The following is a 19458-nucleotide window of genomic DNA, read 5'->3' on the forward strand; positions in this document are numbered from 1 at the left end:
TAATATCTTGTGTTCCTTCCATGCCCATGTTTCAATTGTCCTTCTCAACCAGGCTGACCAACTGAATTCCATTGCTTTTTTCATCCCTTTCCTTTTTTTGCCTATGTGCTCCCTTATTTTAAAACAAGGCATCAGTCAAAATGATGATTCAGGATGGCCTACTAAAAACATAAAATTGAAATGTGTTTTTGCTTGAGCTCAGAACCTGAGCTCATTTTCGTCTTCTGCATTCCACAGTCTAATTAATGTATCTGCAGGCATGCAGCATTAGGCTTCATAACCAGATGTCTGGGGAAAAAAATCCTGCTTACAATGCAGCCTGTCACTTCTCTGATGTGTCCACATAATGCACCTGCAGACTTATTATTAGTCTCTTCAGATTGTATGCAATGGGATTGTGATTCTCTCTGTCTGAAGAAAATACTAAAAACTGAAGGAAAAAAAAAAAAAAGGTCAATATTACTAAAACAGACAGAAATTTCACACTGCCAGTAACAACATTCAGGCAATTACAGAGACTCAGCTATTATTTCAAAAGAAAAGATTTGTACTTCATGCTAGTGCTTCTTTGCATATAATATGGTGATTTGCTTTCACACCTAGAATTCTTAAAGCAGTTCCTAATGGGAAATCAATGTGGTAAAATCAAGTGCCTAATGCAAGGCTCCATGACATTTCAGTGACAAAATAAAGATAAACCCTGCTCCTCATCCCTGAAGCCCGCTTTTCCTACATCATTACTTACCTGAATTACTTACCAATGCATCTTTCATACCATAGAGTCTATGGCCTACAAGAGGTTTTATCTTCACTGTTGAAATGTAAGTATTTTTAAGCTGCATGGGTTTCTAGCACTTAAATGGGCTGCCCTAGGAAATGGCAGTCTCCATCCCTGGAGGCACTTAAAAGACATGTGGACATGGCACTAAGGGATGTTATAGTGATGGGACTTGGTGGACTTCATGATCTCAAGACAGGGAACAGTGGAAAGCATGTTGATTTTGCAGGTTTTAGCTAACACAGGGAGCATGTTGTGCATCAACCACAAGGACAGGGCTGAGGCAGGGAGTACGAGGATGGGACAACCCTAAAAGGTAAGGGAAGGAAAGACTTCACAGATAATAGAACCAGCAAGAACTGGCTGGGCTGCTGAAGTCTGTAAAAGAAACGAAGGGTCAGAAGTTTAGCAGCAAGGAAGACTTGTGGCCTTCAGCAAAAGACCACCAGAGTATGTCGGGTAGCCACCCAAGAACTCTAGCGCTCATGAGAATAGGGGTGGGAACCTGTGTCAATGCTTTTTCAGATACCTCATGAATATGCAATAGACTTACAGGGAAGTATGATGAATGTGTATAGATGTCATTATTATAAGCACCCTGGCAGTAACCTTTGGTGTGTGTGTTAGGCAGAGTGATCCACCCCACACTCAGTGCTGTAATAAAGAATAGCCACTTGGTAACATTGGTCGTCAAGTTTTCTCTCTATCAGTCTCAAAGGTCCTTTTGAACCTAAACGATTCTGTGATTGTATGGTTTACATTGAGGCAACAAGCAAGTGGTGAAATTCCATCGATGTTGATACCTGTTTTTTGACTGCAGCAAGTATCAGCAATTTCCTAAAAGATTTTATTTCTGCTGTTTCTCTGTGCTCTTGTTTAATCAGAGGTTTTGTGTGGTGGTTTAGTTTGGAAACAAGGTAAAAGTACTTGCTGTGGATCTGTAAAACTAAATGAAGCCTGAAACAGCGCACTTTCACTGCCTTGCATACAGATTATTTGGTCTCTAACCTGTCATAAACTTCCTATCTTAAAAGCCCCTTCGTGAAACGCTGCAGCTAGCACAAACCTGCTTCCCCAGCCACGTACACCCGAGGCTTCCTTCACAAGCAACACCTTCTCCCCTTGTTTTCTACACCAGACGCGGGTTTGTTTGTTTATTTGATTGTTTATTTTGCAGCCGGTGACAGTGCCAGACCACCGGGCAGCGCGACAACTGCCTGAACCCGCCGCCCTCCCCGCGCCTGCGGGGCGGGCACTGCGCAGCTCCTCCCACCGCCATCTTGTCGCCGCGGCGCCGCCATTTCGCCGCGCCGCACAGGGGCGGCTCCAAGGGGGAGGGGTGGGGGAGGGTGCCGGCGGCGCGCATGCGCGTCACGGCGGAGGCCGGTCGATGGGCGCGCAGGTGAGGCGAGGCAGGCAGGGCGGGTGGGAGGCGGGCGGCGGGGGCGGTTGCGCGTCGCGGCCCCGGAGCGGTTTTGGGTAGCGCTGAGGAGCCGGGTCTTGGGGGTGTGGGTCCTGCCCGAAGGCAAAACCAGCGCCTGGGCGGTGCTCAGGCTGCCCTCGGGGCGGGGGCTAACCTGGTTCTGTCGGGCCTGAGGGTGCGGTGCCCGCCGTGAGGTGCGCATGGAGGGGCGCGGTGTGGGGGTGTCACGGCTGGCACCCTGAGGCGCCTGGTGCTGGCCCTCGGAGCAGCGCCTGGGTTGTGGCAGCCGCCTGTCCTGGGCCGAGCGCGCTCACCAGCCCCCTTTCTGCTGTATTTATCATCCCCCAAGCCCTTGGGGTGGGGAAGCAGCGGGGCTGTTGGCAGCTGCCAGGGCACGCGTCCCGGAGGTTGTGGCTGAGGAACACGAGGCGTCTTCCATCCACACACACCGCACAGTGCTCGAGGACTCGCCTGGTGTCCCAGCCACCAGCGTGCCACCCGCAGGTGAAGGTCCCGGCCACCCGTAGGTGAAGGCGGTGTTTACCATGCAGAGTCGCCAGGTTGGGTGTTGTGCAGGCTGGTCATACTTGTGCAGTGAGTAAAGGGCACCCCGAGGCCTGACACATCTGTCACGCGTGCTCCGTTGCTGCACGCGCGTGGGTTTCCTTTGTGAACGTAGTCTACAGTGGAATCTCGGGTGTAAAAAGTCAGAGCTGTCTCTTAAAGTCGTATTTGGAAACGCAACAAAAAGTGGTCATAATGAGTAGTGCTCTAATTAATGAGCAGTGCTCTAGTTACTTTTTTTTTTTTTTTTTTTTTTCTCCAAAACCTTTGTTATTTAGGTCATGTAAGAGTTTCAGTGATACGCAAGAGAGGAAGCAGTCATGTCAGCTCTTTGTCCACCGCCATCTCCCGCAGTGGCCAAAACAGAGATTGCTTTGAATGGCGAGTCACCATTATTAGCTGCCACTTTTGCTTACTGGGACAACATTCTTGGCCCCCGAGTGCGGCATATCTGGGCCCCAAAGACAGACCAGGTGCTTCTCAGTGATGGTGAAATAACCTTCCTTGCTAACCACACCCTGAACGGAGAAATACTTCGAAATGCAGAAAGCGGTGCGATAGATGTGAAGTTCTTTGTCTTGGCAGAAAAAAGGGTTATAATTGTTTCTTTAATCTTTGATGGAAACTGGAATGGAGACAGAAGCACATACGGACTGTCAATCATACTTCCACAAAGCGAACTTGGCTTTTACCTACCTCTTCACAGAGTGTGCGTGGATAGGTTAACGCATATTATAAGGAAAGGAAGAATATGGATGCATAAGGTAGGTTTGTTGTTCATTCCTAAAAATAGTTGTCTTGAGCAAAACCAAGAATGAAGATTTTGTGACACCTTTTATGTTGACACAGGAACTTGGAGGAGGCTGACCTCTCTACAAGGATAGGATTTTGAAGTTAGAAAGTTATCCATATGTCACCAGATTTGAGGCTGGGGTTTTTAGCCACATGATTTGCCCTGGGAATATTATAGAAGGGTATACAAGGCTATTTAGTTAAATTAGCTGTCCTGTAAAGTTTTTCGTCTTTCTGAATTTAAGTCATTGCTTTTAACTGTGTTAATTACTGTATTTAACCAAGGTAGAATTGTAAATTTACTGCTTCACATTTTATTTATTTATTTATTTATTTATTTATTTTGCTGTTGAGGTTCAAAACAGGAACTGATGGAATTAATACTGTCACCATATGTATTGTAGTCACATTTTATTTATCAAAAAAGGGTATCAGCAAACTGTTTGGCAGGTGTTAAATTGCATTAAACTGATGGGAGAACAAAGAAAATACAGCTACTTGAGTCCAAATATTGCTGCTTTTGAATCTGAAAAATGGAAAAAATAGTAAAATTTTTGAAGAGTTGCAGCTCTTTATTTTGGGTACCTTATGAGTGTTTCCTTATGCAAATGAAATTATTACGTATTTTTGTTAAAAGTCAATAGCATTCTAGTAATAAAAACACTCTCTGTTGCCTTCACGGAGTACAACTTGTCTTAGAGCAATACATTGCATGTCAGCTGTAATGTGTGTGGTGATGCATGGTTGTTCCATCATGTTTCTGTTCCTCTTCTGAGACCTCTAGTCAACGTATTTTAAACTTCCTTTTTAAGTGTTCTAATTAAGATTCCAAAAATAAGAAGTTGACATAAATTTTGCATTGTCATTTCCTTTTTGTTACACTTAACAGTGTCCATTGATGGTTGGCAGTGTCTTCTTTCATGTTTGCTCTTGATAATCTAGTGTTTATTTTTTTGGAGTAAAGTTAGGACATAAATTTTCATTTTCAATAGAGTAGAAAGCAATGGTACGTTCCTAATTCCTAAAATAAATTGTTCACTGGATGTTAGTACTTTTGACACAAGCGAATGCTACCTCACACTCTTGATTACATTGTTTCTCTGTCATTTAGTGTTTTCTCCACTGATGTCTTATGTGAATGGTCAAATAAGAATTGTCTGTTATTGTTAAATACTGTATGTCTTCACTCTTTTTTTGACATTGACCCATATCAATCTGTTTCTGCAGTAAAAATGGCCCTCAAGTGGCTTTGAGAATGACAAAATGTTTTCTTGTAGTTCCCTCTGAAACTAGTCATGAAGTTCTTATGTTTTTTTCAGGTGATCTTGAAGTAGCTAGGTCAACTAAAACAGTCACAACAACTCAAGGTTCTAAAAGAGACATTTATTGTCTTTTTTTTTATTATTACTTTTCTTCTTTGGAGGAAAAGTGTGCCTGCATGTAACTGCATATCTGCAGACTTACCTAGAAGATAATAAACTGCATTAAAAGTGTAAATTAAAATTTAGGTATGAGTTGTAGAATTACAGTATTGAATAAAAACAGGCCCAAATACTATAGTTTGCTGTTTGAGGCAGTTCAGCAGCTATGGCTACAACAGCGTACAAAAGGTTGAAATAGTATCTGAGAGGAACTATGCATCTCTTCTGGCATTTCTAATGGGTGTTGTGATTATCAGCTGTCACAACTTATGTTCAGAGAGAAGAAACTGAACTCAAGGACTAGGAGAATCATGGAACAATGCTGAGACTGGCAAAGACAAGCAACTCCAATCAAGTCTGCTATGTGAGATTAGAAACCCCAAATGTTTACCTAAATTTTATGGTCTGGGTGTTTGTCTAATAATTTGTAGCGGTTGTATTTCTAAAAAGAAGTGGCTTATGTCATTTGTTCAGCCTGGTCTTCATGAAGACTGACTTCTTTTGAAGCAAAAGATCTTCATTATTGAGTATGTCTTACTGAAGTCAAAGCTCAAGGTCCCCAAAGGAATAATCTGCCAAGTTCCAATGTTATTTTTCACTGATGCTTCTTTAAAGTGGTCAGATGAGTTTTACAGCTGTTTTAGGGCCATTCACTGTAGCTTGCTACCTATTCATCTGCTCAAAAAACATTATGTGGACTCTTCCCACTTGAGGTTGATCATCTTCAAGCAATTCAGTCACAACCATTAAGAAGGCAACAACTACTTAGTGTATAGCAAAAGCTATCGTTATTTCTGTCTGCATCTTTGATTTTTTTTTACATACTGTATCGATTGTTCTGGTGATTAAGGCTCAGCTTTTGATTAGTCTGTTCTGAGAACTTTGTACAGTCTTTTGTGCAGTGTTTTGCGTAGTTTGAGGTTTCATGTCTCCTGTACTTGTTTACAAAACAATGATTTAAAGACTTGTCATTGTCTCAAGATGTGGAAAAAAAAAATGGTGAATACCTACCCTCCCCAGACATAATCTTCCTCATTCAAGAGATCTCATTTTTTCTCTGGTTGCATCAGGAACCATCAGTCTGTACCTTACCCATTTGAAATAGAAATGCATAAAGTGGAGTTCTGCACCATAGTCTGATCATATGGCATTTTCTTGGTCTGTAACGAAGAAAATGTTGTTCTTTTGTCATTGCCATCACACCCTCGTTTTGCTGCCACTCCTGCCCAAGCATGTGAGAGGTTTGATGGGGTGTTGATTTAATCTCAGGGAACATTGATCTGTTTAAAATGACATCACTTCCTACCAATGTCAGCTCTGTAAAAGAAAAAAGACTTGAACATCGAAATTTGAACCTGAGAAGCATGCCTCAACAGGGAAGAAATTGTTCCATATGACTGTTGTGTGCATACATATATAAACAAGTATTTAACTGCTTCTCTTGCTCAGGAGAGGCAAGAACATTTCCAGAAGATTGTCTTGGAAGGCACGGAGAGAATGGAGGATCAGGTAAGACCGTCTGGTTGATGCATATGGCCCACCACCACAAACCTGTTTGACTGGATCTGATGACTGTAGAAGTTGGTGCTGCTTCTTATTTTTGGGATCCAGGAAGATACTTTGGACTGGCTGGTGACCTGACATGCACAGGAGACAAACTTTATGAAGATAGGATGATGGAAGCTGTGAACAAATTGAAGGAAAATGTATTTCATCACTTTGTGGGAGAAGTGGAAATCTATGAAGAATATTACCTTTCAGAAAAGGGAATTCATTTACTTGAACTTGAAGCTCTGTAAAGGTAGTAGCTTCCTAGATTTATGCTCTCCTCCTGTCAAGGGTGGTCTTTCACTAGGCTGTTTTACAGAGACGTACAGAGTCTGTTGTGCTGAAATGTGATGGTAGACTTAATGCATAAGATTGTGAAAAGACTTCAATTTCTGAAACTGCAAATACAAAATTGTGGCTTTGGTTTTCTTGTGAAGAGATGAAATCAGATAAATCATAAATAATTTCACGTGTTGATAAATAATAGCCTGATTTCGTTTTCCTGTCATCAAAATGTCAGATTTTGGATCTATAAATGTATAATAGTAATTGTTTGTTATATGATATGATCAGATTATCTCATTCCAAATGTGTCTTGTGTGGGCAGATCAAACTGATTGGGAAAATTAGCACAGGACCCTGAAAACGTATTTTAGACATGATGTTGAAAAGTGAAATGCATGTTTCCAGTTCATAATGAATGATCAGCAAAACCAAAGAAGACTGTGTATCAGTTGACACCCACAACCACACTTTGAAACAATAGGAAGTTAAAGATGCTTTGCATGTAATTTGATTTTAAAGATGTTTTTGCATGTTAGAGGTTGGAGCAGATGATCTTAGAGGTCTTTTCCGACCTATATGATTCTATAATTCGATAATACTGCAAGTTTATGTTATTAGTAATTTCTTATACTGCACTTCAAGCATTTTATTTATTGCACAGGGCCAGAGCATCATTCCAATGCTGACAGGAGAAGTCATTCCTGTAATGGAGCTCCTTTCATCTATGAAATCACACAGTGTTCCAGAAGAAATAGATGTAAGTCCCTATGTCCTTTGTGTTCTGAATAAGAGAAAGACACCACCAATCTAATTTGCTGCTCTCTGGCAGGAAAAAAAAAAAAAAAAAAAAAAAAAAAAACGAAAACCAGTTGTCATAAATTCCTGTATGCTTCTGCTGTTTCGCATCAAGTTCTCCTAAATGCTGTAGGGAATGGTATAACAGTTTTAGTTTGGTAAATGCTAACAGTACTAGCAGTGCTTTTTATGGTTAGCACTTAGCAAAATGGACTGCCTGGGGTGACATGCTTCTGAAGAGCCATGTGGAAAGGCTATTTGATGAAAAACAAATGGGGAGGTAGATGGCTTTAATGTTGGTATCTGTTCCAATGTAGTATAGTGTTCTCATGAAAAAAGTAGGAATGATTTCACATGGACTAGGTTAAAGTATTCTGGACAAGACTTTAAGAAAAAACACTGGGAGGGATCTTATTGTTACTGCTGGTGGGGGAGAAATAATAATAATAATAGAGTGACTTTCTTATTTTCAAAATGCTTTGGGTAAGTGACAAGGTCTTTTTAAGGTTGTTCTTTTCTGGCAGTCTTACAATGTACCTTAAATGGATCCCAAACAGTTCCCACCTATCAAAAAACAAAATCACTTCATTCTAAGGTGATCTTTTTCTAACCTTTGTTTATGTTTATCTGCATTTCAGATAAGTGAGACGGTGCTAAATGATGATGACATTGGGGATAGTTGCCATGAAGGATTTCTTCTCAAGTATGAATTTCTGTTTTGACTTATGCTGTAGTAAAATTGATTAAACTTGTGTGAGTGTACACGTATCTGTATGTGCGCGTCAACGTGTGCTATAATAGCTTTTTTCATAGGAGGGGGTAAATTGTTTGACTTCTTGACTTCTCCAGAATTTCTTAGACAAAAATCTCAGTAAGTTGTTCTTAAAAGAATGGTTCTGGGCTAGTAGCTGCAGCTGTTCGACTGTGTTGTCAGTCATTTGCTTGAAAATAGAATTCCTATCAAATACAATTTTTGCTTGACACTTTTCCTCTGAAGTTCTAAGTCAAAGTCTAACGTCTTTATGAATTAACCAAAACACTGAGTCATGCCTAATGCATTAATTATGAATAAAAGTATTAATGGCATGGCATGTGGAGTGCCTATTATTAAATTATCCATTTTGATTTCCCCCCCCCATTTCTGCTGCATAAGTGGAAATAGTTGCACTTCGGAGCAACTTGGTCTCTTCATATGGAAAAGCATATTTTAACCGGTGTTGTGTTTCAGAACATCTCCTATATAACAGCATTTAGTGCTAAAGAGTTTGTAGTCTATTTAAACAGCATCACATTTAATAATTCTTCACAATAATGTTTTATTCACTTTTCTGGAGAATTTAGGATTTCTTTGTGTTTTCAGACTTACAACTCAATCTTTCAAGAAAAAAATGAAGTGCATATTAGGGAATGAGTTATTGTTAAGAACTAAAGCTACTGATTAGTGAGCTATTCTCATTTGTAAATTTTGGAGGCGTGTAATAGACTGCAGGGATAACAAAGGGTATCAGTTCTCTCTTTGTGCTACTACTTCTTCATGGAAATTTTGTGCAGACAAGGAAAGAATCACGATTTGTGTGATTGGCTGAAATGTCTGCTTGTCTGCTTTTTAGAGGGAAGCAAAGCTTGTCTGCTCATCTAGGTTCAGATTTTGAGTCTTGAATGTGGTGTTGGAGTGGATTTCTATGTCATTGGATAAGAACTGGATTAAGCAAAATGAACTGCCATTTTAACAATACCAACTTGTAAAATAAACTCATAGTTTCTTAGTAACTTCTAAATGAAACAAAACTTCTGATTTTGTCCCAAAGGAAGAATTCAAGTGACCTTAAATCCAACTTAAAATTGGTAAGATAAATAGTAATGAGTCCAGTATAAAGCCCATCTCCTGGACTTCAGAGTCTGAGTGTAGCTGTTACAGTCCCTATCAGTTAGAAGTGTTTATTAGAACTGGTCAATCACCATACGAGGCATCCTTCAGTAAGATAACATAATTGTGCTTCCATATATCAATAGGTATTGGAGAAAACTATCTAGTGGTATCTTGACTTTTTGAAACTGGGGGCCAGCTATGGGTTTGAGAAGGTGAGGCACAAGGAGAGGGTGAAGAAAGGAACCTGAGAAGACGTTTGCTAGGGATAGGTTAAGAGTTACCATGGTTAGTCCAGGTGTACTTACTGCACCCTCCAAACTTAAGATAAACTAAAACATGGCTTTGCTGATGGCAGCTCATGAGACAAGATCACCCATCTCTCAGCTTGCCTGGCTGTATTCCAAGGGACTGGAATATGAAGTGCCCTTACCCTTGTAGTTGCCAAATTAGTAGTTTACCTGCCAGGTCTCCCAAAACTAGCTTCTGATCCACAGTTGTGTCAAAATAATGAGAACAGGTCATCTTTCAACACACTTTCAGATCCTTCATTATTAATGCTTCTGTTGCTTTAGATGATATTTTTTTAATTGATTTTGTGATACAGTGATACAGTAATGATTTGTATTTGCTCTGTAAGTGGTGTTTGGAGGTTCTGTCTGGCAGTCTTTTTATTCACCAAACTGCAAATACAGATACTGCTGAACTTTGGATTTCAGCAGTACCCACGTATGTGAGGGCTATGCTATAGACTTGTAGTATAACTTCCAGCCATTAATTCTTATTGTAAAGATGATAATGGTTTTATTTGAAAAGTCTGATTAAATTTATTAACCTATGTTTGTTTTTATTTGCAGTGCAATTAGTTCACATCTGCAGACCTGTGGTTGTTCTGTAGTTGTAGGAAGCAGTGCAGAAAAAGTTAATAAGGTAACACAGTTCTTAATAAATGAAACTTAAATGCCAATTATAAGCAGTGTTAGTGTGTTATTTGAAAAAAAGTTTTTTATATAAACATGCTTTAGGTTGGAGAAGGAGAGGATATTGTCTGGTTATATTCTGTTGATTGTTCTAGCAGTTAATAATTCTGCCAGAAAATTGCCTTACCAGTTGTATTCTGAAAACCATAAGAAAACCAGTGAATTTAATGTAATTGATACTGTTATACATAAGTTCTAATTGAGTCTGAGCTTCTAAAGTAAGTTTTGCTAGCTAAAATGTGCTATCTGAACAGATTACAGCTGACTGTAACTGTAACCAGTTCCAGAAGAACCAGAGAAGCAAAATACAGATATAAACACCTAAAATTGAGTACTGTAACAAACCAAAAAAAAAAAAAAACAACTCAGTGTGTCAGCAAACTTGCTGGAGCACGTGCAGAATTTATCAGGAGGGATGATACTTAGGAGCCTTCAGGTCTAGATGATAAAAAAAAAAAAAAAAAAAAAAGCAGCATTATCTGTTCTCTTAATAGAGAAAAGCAGAATGTGTATCTGTTCCAATGGTCTATGTGGAGGAAACAAGGTCACTTTTGGAATCAGTCATTTCAGAACAGTAATTACATTTTCTGGTAGACAGAATTTTTTGCCATGCTGTTTATTTTTTTGTTTTTGCCCATTATCAAATACTGTATTTGAACTGATACAAAATTATAACCTGCCCTGCTTTTTTTTTTTTTTTTTTTTTTTTTTGTGTAAATGACGAGTTTCTTGATGCTTATTTTAAGCTGAGTATGTGAAGGAAAAATCAAATGAAGAAATGTTCCTTATTCAGAATTCTCCAAGTACTTTTTGTATGTGTTTTTTTGATTATACCAAACTGATTGCTTCAGATAAATTGAAAGCAATTCTTGGAAGAGATACACTTGTATTTACTTCCCATTGAAATATATCTTAAAATATTTCTTTATAGCACTCTGCAATGTATTGGCATTTTGTTCAGAAAGGTTTGCCTTTGACTGGCATTTAATTAGGCTGTTATTCCATCCCTTCTAATAAAAGTGCTTGTTAGTTTTCAGTTAGGATATTCAGAGACAAATCATTGAAGAAAGTGTTATTTTCTTAGAGAGAAAATGTATTTCACTAAATCAATTGCCTCTCTATGTTCACAGTTGAGTCCTTTAATAAACCTCATTGATTCAGAATATCCCTGCAACTGGGAGTGAAAAGAAGGATTTTATAAAAATGTGCAATCCTACAGCTTTTTAGGTATTAGGCACCACTGCACTTAATGAGTATACCAGTACTGCTGTGAGGGTAAGGTTCTTTGTAGTTCCTTAGCACGATAAGTTTTCAATTTACACTGGGGCCTCTGTGCAATGCAGTAACAATAGTTCCCCATTCCAAGACCAGGACAAAGCTTCTACTGCAGTACATGTGGTGAAGCAGTATATTTAGGTAACTTCATTTTTTGATTGGAAATCTTTTATTCATGTTGGGCTTTTCTGTCTGACTTTCCTTTTAATAGTGTTGTAATAGGCATTGTGTTCTAGTTCATTTAGTAAGACTGAAGCCTTGCCTTGAAAAAAATAATTCTTGAAGTTGATGCTTTTTTGATATATGTGTTTACTGATAGCTTCAGTGTCAAATAAAATTAACGGTTAGCCTGTATTAATTATATAATATATACAATTGTATAATGTATATTTTACAGTATGCAGGGTTCTCTGCTGCAGTGAAACATACCTTCTTGTAAAAAGATTCAGAAAATGTAAGGCATCTTCAGCAAACCTGTGTTTTGAAATATGCTCTTCAGGACACTTTACAGGAATCTGGAGAAAGAATACATTGTTTTGTGTGTTTTTGGCAGTAGTGTTTAAGCACCTCTGATCAAATAAGTGATAAATGCTGATGCTCAGTTAAAACAACTATGAGCAACAAGGGAACCTGAGAAAAGAAAAATCTCAGTCCTCAGAGGAAGTCAGTTAACCATAGTTAATACACATAGTTTTAGTGATGTAGAATTTGCACATTACTAAGTTACGTGCAATACACTACTAAGCATTATAATTAATAAAAAGGCTTAGGTGTCTAAATGGTTATGAGTGTGTGTAACAATGTATTGATAAGTTGAGTACTTAAAAAAGCAGTCTAGAAGAATGTGAGTCTCAAGATCTATTCTGGACAAATTTACTTAAAATTGCATAGGCTCTTATCAGTAGTGTGGCCATTGTGTTGTGGTGCTATGTTTTGAAGTAATTCCTTTTTTTATAGTATACCTTAGCTTTACTTAAAGTTAAATAAATAAATAAATAAAAACCACTACTGCAGGCAAAAACATTAGTCAGTAATGTATGTTTGACTACGAGACAAGAATATATATTTGCATTTGGACATGATTGCCTGCAGCAGTTGTAGCATAGAAGCTTAAAATAATAAAGTACCTTTGTTGCTTTTAATGGAGAGTTTGAGCAAATTAATGAGGAAATAAGCATGGATGCTTATTTATAACATTAAATGTGCCTCATTGGAGACAATAGCTGACATTTCAATATGGAACAAGAGGCTTAAAAGGCTAGGAAATTAATCACAGCAACTTAGGTTTATGTAATATGAAGAGGCATCAAAAGGCAAAAGTTGTTTTGTTCTACATAGTTGGCAAAAAATGTTGCCAAAAATTTAGGCTTTCCTTTTCATTTGACAAGAAATTGGACTTGCATGGCTTACATCTTAATTATTTAAGCATGTCACTATTCTCTGATGTTATGCAATTTTAGTTTTTTCTAGTAAGCAGGATGAAGTCAGAAATTGCATTTGAAGATCACTTAATTCCTTACATTTTCTTGTTTTGTTTTTTTTTTTTTTTTTTTGATCCTGTCTTTTTTAATGCAGATTGTGAGAACATTGTGTCTGTTTCTTACACCATCAGAGCGGAAATGTTCCAGACTCTGTAGAAATGAGTCTTCTTTCAAATATGAGTCAGGGCTTTTTGTTCAAGGCTTACTCAAAGTAAGTACACTTAGTAAAATTCTATTCTGTGTTTAAGAGCATTCTTCAGTATACGTGGATGTGTGCACATATGATAAGCACGTGCATAATAGCATTCATGTTTGAAGAAATATATCTTCACTTGAGTTCTTCTTGGTGCAAGAGCTGGCTTATGACTCTTTGCATGTTAAAATTCTAAGCCAGTCTTTTCTCTGACCCAGACATTTCTTGGGTTGAGTATTGATCAGAATTATTCCTATGCTTAATACAATAATAATAATATTTTGCCTTCTTGGGGCTAGAATTCAAGAAAGCATTCAGGTTCTGTGTCATCAGTAAAAGAGAACAGTCCATCAGTCCTATGGCTTCCAAGTTTATTAAAAGGGCTGTAGCAACTAGTGAAGGTAATTAGGAAAGTAATACTTCTTGCTCTAATGAGCAGTCTAAACTTCACAGATAAATATCATATTGAAATGTTAATGGATTCAAGAATCAGATGATGCAGTGGAGTACACAGGATACCTCAATACCTGTTTTCACCATTACATTAGCAGAATCATGCAGTATTGAGGACATTTGTCTGGTTACAGCTATGATTTCTTTCAAACAAAATGTGTCTACACAAATGGGATTTGAAATGTAGGCATGATGTTTTGTTCCAATTTTTGTTCCTATTGTTTTGTTCCAATTTGGTTTGGTTTTTTCTAAGTAACTAGAAGAGTTTTGTTTTGTTTTGACTAAAACAGGATGCAACAGGAAGCTTTGTGTTGCCCTTCCGTCAAGTAATGTATGCTCCGTATCCCACAACACATATAGATGTAGATGTCAATACAGTGAAGCAGATGCCCCCATGTCATGAACACATCTACAACCAACGTCGGTATATGAGGTCCGAGCTGACAGCATTTTGGAGAGCTAATTCAGATGAAGAAATGTCTCAAGATCCTATTATCCACACAGATGAGAGTTTCACACCTGATTTGTATGTACTTCCCTCCCAAGCGTCTTAAAATTACTTGATTTGAGATGAAAGAACAAGGTGTAAAGCATGCTTTCTAATACAAAAAGTACTGGAGTTTTGTTTTGTTCTGTTTTTTTTGTTTGTTTGTTTGTTTTTCTCGTAAGAAGCTTCTTCAGCTCTGGTGGTTGTATTTGTTCTGCAGAATTTAGGAGTTCTGTGAGTTTTTTTGTTGCATTAAGTGTTACTGAAATCCAGTGATACTGACAGTGTTATGGTAATTTTGTTGCCTATTTTAAATAGCATATTCCAGAGCCAAGTGTACTTGGCAAGGCACAGTGGCTTTTCAGGGTTTAATGCATTTCTCCTGAAAGTTCTGCTTAAAAGTTATATATTACCTTTAAGTAACACGATTATAATTCACTCAAATTTTGAATGCACTTTCAATTTCTGCCAAACCGTAAAAAGCAATAGTATTATGTGCACAGCTGCTGGACATAGCTGTCTCTTCATGTCATTACCTCACGTATTTGTTTGCTTTTTTTTTCTTTAGAAATGTCTTTCAAGATATCCTGCATCGAGATACATTAGTAAAAGCCTTTCTGGATCAGGTAATAATTGCTTTTTCAGAAAGAACAAGAGCTAGAGAACAGTATTTTGAACTCTTAGTAACAGGTAATTTAACGTGAATAGATGCTTTGTTGGTGTGGTACCTCTTTTTTCATACAAGTGCTGTGATTCTTTTCTGTATAGCTAGAGAAGGCATCAAGAACTGACCGTTTAAAATGTCTGTCTGGTAACAAATTATTTAAAAAAAAATGCTTAAGTGTCATTTGTAATAATACAGTACTGAAACTACTTCTTATATATGAAAAACAGTGCATATTTTTGTTTGCTGTGTAAGAGTGTCTACAATTACAGTATTGAATAAGCTACCTGAGATCCATTTCAGATCATTTTTAGAAGGGAAATAGTACTTTATCAAAATAAAATTAAAAAAAAAAAAAAAGGTAGAAGTTTAAAGTTTAACGCATTGCATCTGAGTGGCAAGAAAACTAAGAATGAATCTTGAGTACGCCTACAAATCTGCTGCTAATATGCTTGTTTTGGTATAATTAGGAACACGTTACATGTGTATGCAATGTTTTTTTATATTACACATTCTTAAAATGATTCTCGAATTTCTGTATCTAGCTGATTTTCTCATATCATTTTTAACAGATCTTTCATCTAAAACCTGGCTTGTCTCTGAGGAGTACATTCCTTGCACAATTTCTACTAGTCCTTCACAGAAAAGCCTTAACTTTAATAAAATACATAGAGGATGACACGTAAGTGAACAGATCTAAAGCAGGCTTTGAGAAACTTTGTTCTTTTTTACAAACCCCCTTTTTATTTTCTTTCAGGCAAAAAGGAAAAAAGCCTTTTAAGTCTCTTCGTAGCTTAAAGATTGATCTTGACTTAACAGCAGAGGGCGATCTTAACATAATAATGGCTTTGGCTGAGAAGATTAAACCGGGTCTACACTCCTTCATCTTTGGGAGGCCGTTCTACACTAGTGTGCAGGAACGTGATATGCTAATGACATTTTAAAGCTCTTCACTGCTAATGTGTAATATCGCTGCCTTGCATGGCACTAAAAGAAGTCTCTCAGTGTGAACTTGTGACACTCATTGACCTGATTTAGAATGGATCAGTAGGAATCAAGTAACACTACAATCTGTCTGAAGCAGGAGGGGGTTGTATCAGAGGGAATACCAGCAGAGCAAGGAAAGCATGATTATAATGAATCCATCTCTTCTTTGTGCTTTTTTTTAACCGTAAAAATAAACGTTACCAGACGTTCCTTTGCCATATGGGCTCAGTAGGTAAATTTGAATGTGTTGTGTATGACAAAGGGAGGCACTTTTATCTTCTTTCCCCTCAGATTTCCTTCAAGTGTGTGTCTGTTTTTCCCCGTTCTGCTGTGTCAGTAAAGAAAACAATGAGTATGTCCTCTCTAATCAGGGAGGTCAGGGGATAGGAGCTTTTCCAGAGTTTCAAGGAGTTTTTAAATGTATTTGTTCTTATGTATATGGTACAATTCTGAAATATGCCTTCCTTTATCTCCCTTTTATACACTACTGGCTCCATTTGCAGCATTTAAAGATGTGGGGATTTTTTGTTTGTTTGTGGGTTTGTGTTTTTTGTTTGTTTTTAAATATACTACACAGTGTTCATGTGGGCGAACTGTTGGCTAATAGCAGCATAAATAGCAGCACTCTGCACATGGGAACTGGGTCATTATTTAAGCTGCTTCATGCATGTAAATGCCAACCAGGATACTCTGTCACAGATTGTTGGCCATCCTGCGGTTAAGTATTCAGTGATCCAGCATAATTGAGCTCTTTCAAAACACAAAGCAGGAAACCTGTATCATTCAGCAGCAGTTGTCTTTGTGTCTAAATTGCTTCTGCGTTGTCTATTGTCAGTTAGAATAAGGTTCAGATTAAAGTATTAGACCTTTCCAAAGAACACCAAGCTCATAGCCAAACTAAAAGATAAAAGTAATTCTTTTTACTTTGCCATTAATGTATTTACTAATCCTTAATTCAGAGAGCAGCACAGTTATGAACTAGTATGATTCACTTTTTACTAAGTGAATTTAAGTCAATAATAGTGCCAATCTTTTTAGTTCATAGTTAGCACATGTTCAACTTTGTTTTACTTGAAAAGAATAAAACAGGGAGGTCCAAAAGCTCATCTGTTTGTGTGCCTCAACCTTTCTTTCTCAGTAACATGAAGAGAGGTGCAATGTCAAGTTAACCGGACCTATTTTTTTTGACGGTTCTGGCACATTTGGTGTGTTATATCGAAATCAGTGATACATCTGCACTGCATGATGTGTATTTATCTTTTTGGACAGAGGCAGGAATAGATTTGTTTCATGTTTTAGTGTAACCTCATAACTCTATATTCCTCGTAAAGGAGATACACTTGTGATTTGAGAAGCTGCTGTTTCTTGTTGATTAAACTGTTCATAGCAGTCCTTCGTGAAGAGGTTTCTGTTTTCAAAATAGCTTTTTGGCATCTTCTTCATGCATAAGAGTTAATGACTCAGACCCAAAACTTCCTGAAATGTCCAATACTCAGTTCTTAAAGGGAATGCCTTTTTTTTTTTCCACATGTCTGGAATTCCTTTATATTTCCTGAAAAATAAAAATTTACAATTAAATATTTAAATCTTCTGAAACAGGTGGAACTTGGCCCCTACTGCATACCATTTTTTATGAATAAAAATCAGCTGTGTTACTGGATGATTATATTGTGTAGCCCTTACACAATGTAATGTAGTCCTGTAGCCTCTTTTTTGTGCTTTACATGTATGTTGGATTCCTGCAATGTGAGGTCAGCACTTCATCCAAAGAACTTGTCAGGCATACAGTGACATAAGTTACTTGTGCTGAAATTATTTTTGTTTTACTGACATTATCCTTTCATTTTGCGTTTTTAGTCAATTTATGCATCAGAAAAGAGCCCGTTGCTAAGTTTTACTCTCAGGTCTAAGATTGTAGAAAAAAAAATGTAATAAACACTTCTCAAACTTCTAATGTAGAAGTTGTGTTTGAGGTCTAAACAGCTTTAAATGTGCAGCTGAAATCACTTCATAGGCATTGCAAACTGAACACTGACACTACTAACAGTAAAGCTCTGTTTGTTTACGGAATGTGCTGTCACTTTGAAATGACTAAAAGCTGGAAACTTAATTGCTACCTTTGTTGCACAACTGTCACAAGTGCAGAATGTATAGTGAAGTAAGTTATTAAATGGATCTGCATGTTGTGTTGTAAATCTTGCTCAGGAAAAAAGTGTTCTAATAAAAGTCATGCAATTTTTTTTTATTTTAATTTCTGCTGATTTTTTTAATAGAATTTCTATATATTACGGGATCGTGATCCTTTCTCCTTTGAAATAAAGAAGAAATGTTCTTCCTTCTTGTTACATTAAAAATGTGTGTATTTGAGGATGGTGAGTCTTAGAATGTCACTGGTGGACAATCGTGTTACTAACTCTGTGTCTGACTTGATTCGTTTCAAAACTGCGATTTTCTAAAGGTCTCCCAACTTTGTTCTTTTATTTCTGTCGAGGACTCCTTCAGAGACCTAGCAAGTCATTTTGGAAGTGATGTGCTTAAGTAAGAATCTAGCCTCTACTACTGAGAATTTATAAGTGTTTTTAGAAGTTCACTTCTTTCTAGCCATCAGTGAAAACCTTTCTTCAGGGTTCTGCTTCCTTACAGCCTAAGGAATATAGTAACTGTGTTTCTTCCAGTTGGATTTGGAAAGGAATAGTGCTATAGCACATTTTTAGCAGCATATTTTCTCTGATCCTGATTCCTGGTGTTTGCAGCCTTACAAAGTTAGCACAGGAGGGCATCATCTGATGCTTATCTGGAATGTCTGTTTCCTCAGGACTGCAGAGGACTTCTCCAATCTGTATAAACATGTCACCGAGAGAAATGAAAGTGTTCCAAAATAGGAGGGCTATCTCATACAAACATGTTGCTTACTCCTAAAGTGTAATCGGAGTTGGTTCATCAGAATGTACTTTGTCCTTTCCTCAACAATAAAGAGAAAGAAAATGAAAACAAAGATAGTATGTTGAGTGGCTTTTTGCACCTGGTAGAACGTTGCTGTGTAGTTCACCTTTGTCCTGGCGTACTGTTAAGCTGTAATTGTTACACCTCCTACCTGGGCAAAACACCAAGGAAAGTCCCTGGCAGTCTGTCCTTTTCCAGGCTGTCCATGTGATATTTGTTTTAAAGGAAGTAGCTCTCCTGTCAAAGCCAGACCGTTTGTATGAATGTCCAGTTTTCAAACACAGAAGACCTCAGTTAAACTTCAGAGGTATGATGAAAATGGGACACAATCCTAATAATGACGATTAAGTAAGTTTGACTTCAGTTTAAACTAGAGTAATTGAGCAACCATGCAAGGAACTTCAAATCTTCAATTACCATGCAGGGCTACTTTTCAAAGTAAAAGATAAGTGGAACAAGAAACTTCTATGAAGTTTCTTTTTTGTAAGGAAAACCAGTGGAATGACAACTGATAATTATTCC

The 19458-nt window shown here is 37.8% G+C and overlaps 1 protein-coding gene across 2 annotated transcripts; it reads left to right on the forward strand.

The window, feature by feature from the left end:
• The first annotated feature begins 2139 nt into the window (after window positions 1–2139).
• C9orf72 (C9orf72-SMCR8 complex subunit) lies at window positions 2140–18978 on the forward strand. 2 transcript variants are annotated; one of them, XM_032206011.1, is made up of 11 exons: window positions 2140–2180; window positions 3044–3529; window positions 6428–6487; window positions 7473–7568; window positions 8245–8309; window positions 10331–10403; window positions 13304–13420; window positions 14146–14381; window positions 14911–14968; window positions 15579–15688; window positions 15764–18978. In XM_032206011.1, exons 2-11 carry the CDS (start codon window positions 3086–3088, stop codon window positions 15948–15950), a joined length of 1446 nt encoding a protein of 481 aa, XP_032061902.1. In that variant the 5' UTR covers window positions 2140–2180; window positions 3044–3085; the 3' UTR covers window positions 15951–18978. The 2 variants fall into 2 exon arrangements, with proteins under 2 accessions (XP_032061902.1, XP_032061903.1); XM_032206012.1 differs by lacking the exon at window positions 6428–6487.
• Window positions 18979–19458: the final 480 nt, after the last annotated feature.

Source organism: Aythya fuligula, chromosome Z (assembly GCF_009819795.1).
Source record: "Aythya fuligula isolate bAytFul2 chromosome Z, bAytFul2.pri, whole genome shotgun sequence".
NCBI classification, from domain to species: domain Eukaryota; kingdom Metazoa; phylum Chordata; class Aves; order Anseriformes; family Anatidae; genus Aythya; species Aythya fuligula.

Excerpts from the sequence above, each read along its gene's own strand:
- C9orf72 (XM_032206011.1), top strand. The coding sequence starts at position 3,086 with ATGTCAGCTCTTTGTCCACCGCCATCTCCCGCAGTGGCCAAAACAGAG. Across the intron at positions 6,488-7,472 it reads CGGAGAGAATGGAGGATCAG|GGCCAGAGCATCATTCCAAT; the intron begins GTAAGACCGTCT and ends TTTATTGCACAG. Across the intron at positions 10,404-13,303 it reads GTGCAGAAAAAGTTAATAAG|ATTGTGAGAACATTGTGTCT; the intron begins GTAACACAGTTC and ends TTTTTAATGCAG.